This window comes from Alligator sinensis, unplaced genomic scaffold (assembly GCF_000455745.1).
Source record: "Alligator sinensis unplaced genomic scaffold, ASM45574v1 scaffold628_2, whole genome shotgun sequence".
Lineage (NCBI taxonomy): Eukaryota > Metazoa > Chordata > Crocodylia > Alligatoridae > Alligator > Alligator sinensis.
The window spans coordinates 4,570,215-4,574,292 of record NW_005841833.1 but is presented as its reverse complement, the minus strand read 5'-3'; the positions used below and the strand labels follow the sequence as shown (position 1 = coordinate 4,574,292).

Here is a 4,078-nt window from a genome sequence, read left to right as displayed (position 1 = left end):
AGAGCGGTTTATATACATTTCCTACTCCAATGAGAAGCACACTGGGACTGCTAAAGCCAGCACACAGACTCGCACCTCGTAAAGGGCAGGGGTTCAATTAGTCTTCATGAGAAGCAGGATCTAAACCAAAGCTTCTAGTTACTTCAGGCAGACAAGGTTCTTTGGGTGAATCTGATATCTTTTATTAGACCAACTTAAATAGTTGGAAAACAATTATTAAGCAAGCTTTCAGGTTCAAAAACCCTTCGTCAGGCTAAGGAAGTTTCAGCAGTTGGCATGTGCTAAGCCAGCCCTTCTCTAATGAGACTTTCCTCACCCCCATCTCAAAATCATCTGGAACAAAATTCCCTTTGGCACACTGCAACTTCCCCCAGCTCTCAGGAGTTTCACCCTATCCCCAAACCCACAGGGGCTCCCTCTAGGTTTGTCAGTACTTACTGTTCTGAATTCCATAAATTTCGTCAATAAGCCCTTCATACGTAAGCTGAGTAGCCAGCGGCGTCAACAGATCAACGTTGCGGTCCAGCAACAAGAGGGTATCAAAGACCGGAAATATTGAGTTCTGGCTTCCAGGGAACTCTCTCTTCATCCTGATCATCATATTAGCCACATGCTGAAACAAAATGTTCCTTGGTCATGGCTCTGGCCATCCGGGGGGTGCTATGATGACTAAATACACCCACATATCTTAAGAAGTAGGGCTAGTGGGGACCTTCTGAGGTCACCTGCTTCAACCCCCTTTTCAAGACAGGTTCATCCCTATCCAAACCATCCTGCATGCGTTTGTTTAATCTACTAGGATTGCACAGAGAGTAAATGGCAGGAATGGCAAGTTGCAGCTCTGTTACAACAGGAGGCAGAGACAGGAAGATGCAAACCAAGCCACCCTACGCTAGCTCTTGCTGGTTCAGACTACTGAAATAGTGACTACACTTGTAACCCTCTCCCCTGCCCCCCCTGCTTGAACATGGGAAGTTCAGAGGAGATAAACAAAAAAAAGATCAGGCTAAAGGGACTGTCTTACAGCCAGAGACCCAAAGTACAAGACGCATTCAACTTTGGTTGAATAATGGGTAAAGATAAAGGCAAAGGTGGTCTCACATGAGGGCAAAAGGATACTAGGGAAAATTTACATCAAATGCAAGGGAAACTTCCTGACAGCAAGATCTGTTTGTCTGCAGTCTCCTAGAGGAAGCCAAGAAACCCAGTCACTTGAGATATTTGTGAATGGACAATGCTCTCTACAACCACTGGCCAAAACCCCTTCCCCCAGCTCTCCCAGATGTTAAAACAATCATGGAACAAAAACATTCACTGGCTGAATCCCTCTGAAATATATGAGAAGAGGTGTTAATCTCAGCAGCCAGCTGACATTTTATAGAGTAGATAACTATTGGGAGAATTTAAAAAAAATGTAGTTAACACTTACAAAGCTCCTTATACTGCTCAGAGGAATAAAATCCTCAGCAGGAGGCTGTGAGAGAATTATTTCATTTGACAGGAGCAAACTGCAGCTTATGATTAAGAGCATCAGTGAACCATGCGTACACTAACGACAGCTACACGAGCACAGGAGGGATTTAGCAACTAAGACATGGAGCAGGATGGAGTTGGTTTTACCCTTGCACACTCGCCCTTCCCAAAGATCTGTGGGATTGTCCCATAAAGTGCCTGCAGGGTCATCAGGCCCTTGGCTGCGTGGTACAGACTTGTCTGGTCACTCTCCAAATAGCATTCCTGAATGACAAGGAAAGGAAGGTTAAGAAACAGGCCATTTCAGAGGCACCATCACCGCAGCGGTACAGCAGGCTGAATCAGATGGGCTCAAGGGATTAAGAGGACTCAGATTCTCCCACCTCTTTAAACCTTGGGATGAGCAATCCTCAACACACCTACAGGTTTGGTGGCACCAAACTGACCAGCACCACAAATGAAAGGGACCTGAGGGTAATAATAGACCAAAGTATGAATATGAGCCAGCAGTGCGATGCTGGAGCCAGCAGGGCAAATAATACTCTGGCATGCATCAATGAGTGCATCTCCAGCAAAACCAGGAAGGCAATTCTTCTGCTCTACTCAGCACTGGTGAGACCACAGCTGGAGTACTGCATCCAGTTCTCAGCACTGCACTTTAACATGGACAAGCTTGAGAGAGTCCAAAGAAGAGCCACCCGTATGATCAGAGTCTTAAAAGACAAGCCATACGAGGAAAGGCTGAGGGATCTGGGACTCTTCAGCCTGAGGAAAAGGCGGCTGAGAGGGGACCTGGTAGCAGCTTACTGTGACACTAGGGGAGTACATCAAGGGCTCGGTGAGCAACCGTTCGCCAGGGCACCCAAGGGGAAAACTAGGAGTAATGGCCACAAACTCCTGGAAGATCAATTCAGGCTCAACATTAGGAAAAACTTCTTCATAGTCAGGGTGTCCAGACTGTGGGATAAGCTCCCTCCAGAGGTGGTGCAATCCCCTACCATGGAAATCTTCAAGAGGAGACTAGACAGTCAGGTGACTCCCAGTTATCTTTCCTGCTTGGTGCAGGGGGCTGGACCCGGTGATCTTCCGAGGTCCCTTCTGGCCTTACAATCTATGAAACCTGGCTCAAGTCAACACTAACTCAGAGTTGTTACTAGCTAGCCAGTTGCTCAGCTTGCCCGAGGACACAAGCTGGCGGAGGGTTTCCTTTTGATGGAGGAGGTTTATGCTCCCTGGCCATCTGTGTTCTGCGATTAACAGGACAGCCATCTCCTGCGATGCAAACTGTGGACCCTTTTCTGTGCCGAACTCAGAGCACAGAGCCAGTGCAGGTGCATCACACACATGCCCCCAGTGCACAAAAGTCAACTTTTAAAGGGAAATGTGAGATGAATCCCGCTGCCTTCCCCACAAAGGGGGAGGGACATGCTCACACGGAGCAGAGGAGGAGGACGCTTGTAATGGGTGCAGTGATGAACTAGATTTTTATTTCTGGGAAACTGCTTCCTCTTGCACATCCACAGCACAAGTGCTAAAGCAACACAGCTTTACTGCTCATGCACCTCAGGTGAAAGGGGAACCCACCGAGTCATATCCAGCACAACTCTACACACAGGGGGGCTCTTCTTGCTAACGCATTAAGCCTGAACACACGATCTGAGCAATTCGTTTCTGTTCAGAAACACTTATCTGATGAAACTTGTTACTTTATACTTTTCCAATCCACCATGCCACTCTCTGCGTACTGTCACAGCATAGCATTGCTGGGAAGTCACTTCCTCCCTCTCTTTCCAGTGGCCAGTTATAGAATGTGTCACCAAGTAATACATGCTTCCGAGCTCTGTCATGCTCCGACACATCCTCTGTGCTGCTCGGACAATTCAATTCAACAGGCCTGTAAGCGGAGATGGCGAGAGGAAGCCTAGAGGTGGCAAGAGGAAGCCTACAGCAGGTTTGTGGCACTAAGCGTTCAGTCCAGCGGTTCCTGCAGTGCAAAGTATCTTTTTCTCATGGGGAGAAATAAGCATTTACCTTGAACGCGCTCTCCGACTCCATAGACAACAGGTCTCCATCGAATGGGATGAGGTCCAGACTGTACTGCTCCTTGTGGATGAAGGACCCCAGAACACCCTGGTCCTTCAGCCACTGCTCGCACAGCAGGCTCCGACGGGGCACGAACAGGATGTGGAAGTCCCTCTGCGGCGACCGGCCTCGATCTTCACTGGAAGAAAGTCACTGTGGCGAGTTACAGGAACGAGCACAGCGACACGGGCTGCGGTCGCTCACATCAGCAGCGCGGCGCGCAGCACCTGAGCGAAGGGGCGCCGACTTCTAGGGAAGCAAACACCACCTACGATTGAGAGCTCCTGCTTGTGGGCTGTGGCTACCTAACGTCTCACAGCACTTACCGCCTGCAAAAAGGTAACGGTCTATGGGGCAAGCAGCAGATCTGCATGATTTTACACCACTCAGAGCCAACGGCTCAAATCTTGTCCTCTCGGCGCTTTACAACGGGCGAGCCTTCCCGACTAAGATGAGGGACAGCGGTTTCCCTTCACGCCTTTCGCCAGCCTGCCCTGCCCTTGCCCTCCGGGGAGCTGCGTTT

General features: G+C 49.2%; 1 protein-coding gene across 1 annotated transcript in view; it reads right to left on the bottom strand.

Moving 5' to 3' along the window:
- The window catches only part of VPS33A (VPS33A, CORVET/HOPS core subunit), an 11,826-nt gene that overhangs the window by 7,073 nt on the left and 675 nt on the right, over positions 1–4,078 (bottom strand). Inside the window, exons 4-6 of the mRNA XM_006015258.3 lie at positions 3,505–3,694; positions 1,621–1,737; positions 439–613 (exon numbers count right to left, since the gene is read on the bottom strand). Coding sequence (XP_006015320.1) covers positions 439–613; positions 1,621–1,737; positions 3,505–3,694 — 482 coding nt within the window. The remainder of the gene's footprint in view (positions 1–438; positions 614–1,620; positions 1,738–3,504; positions 3,695–4,078) is intronic.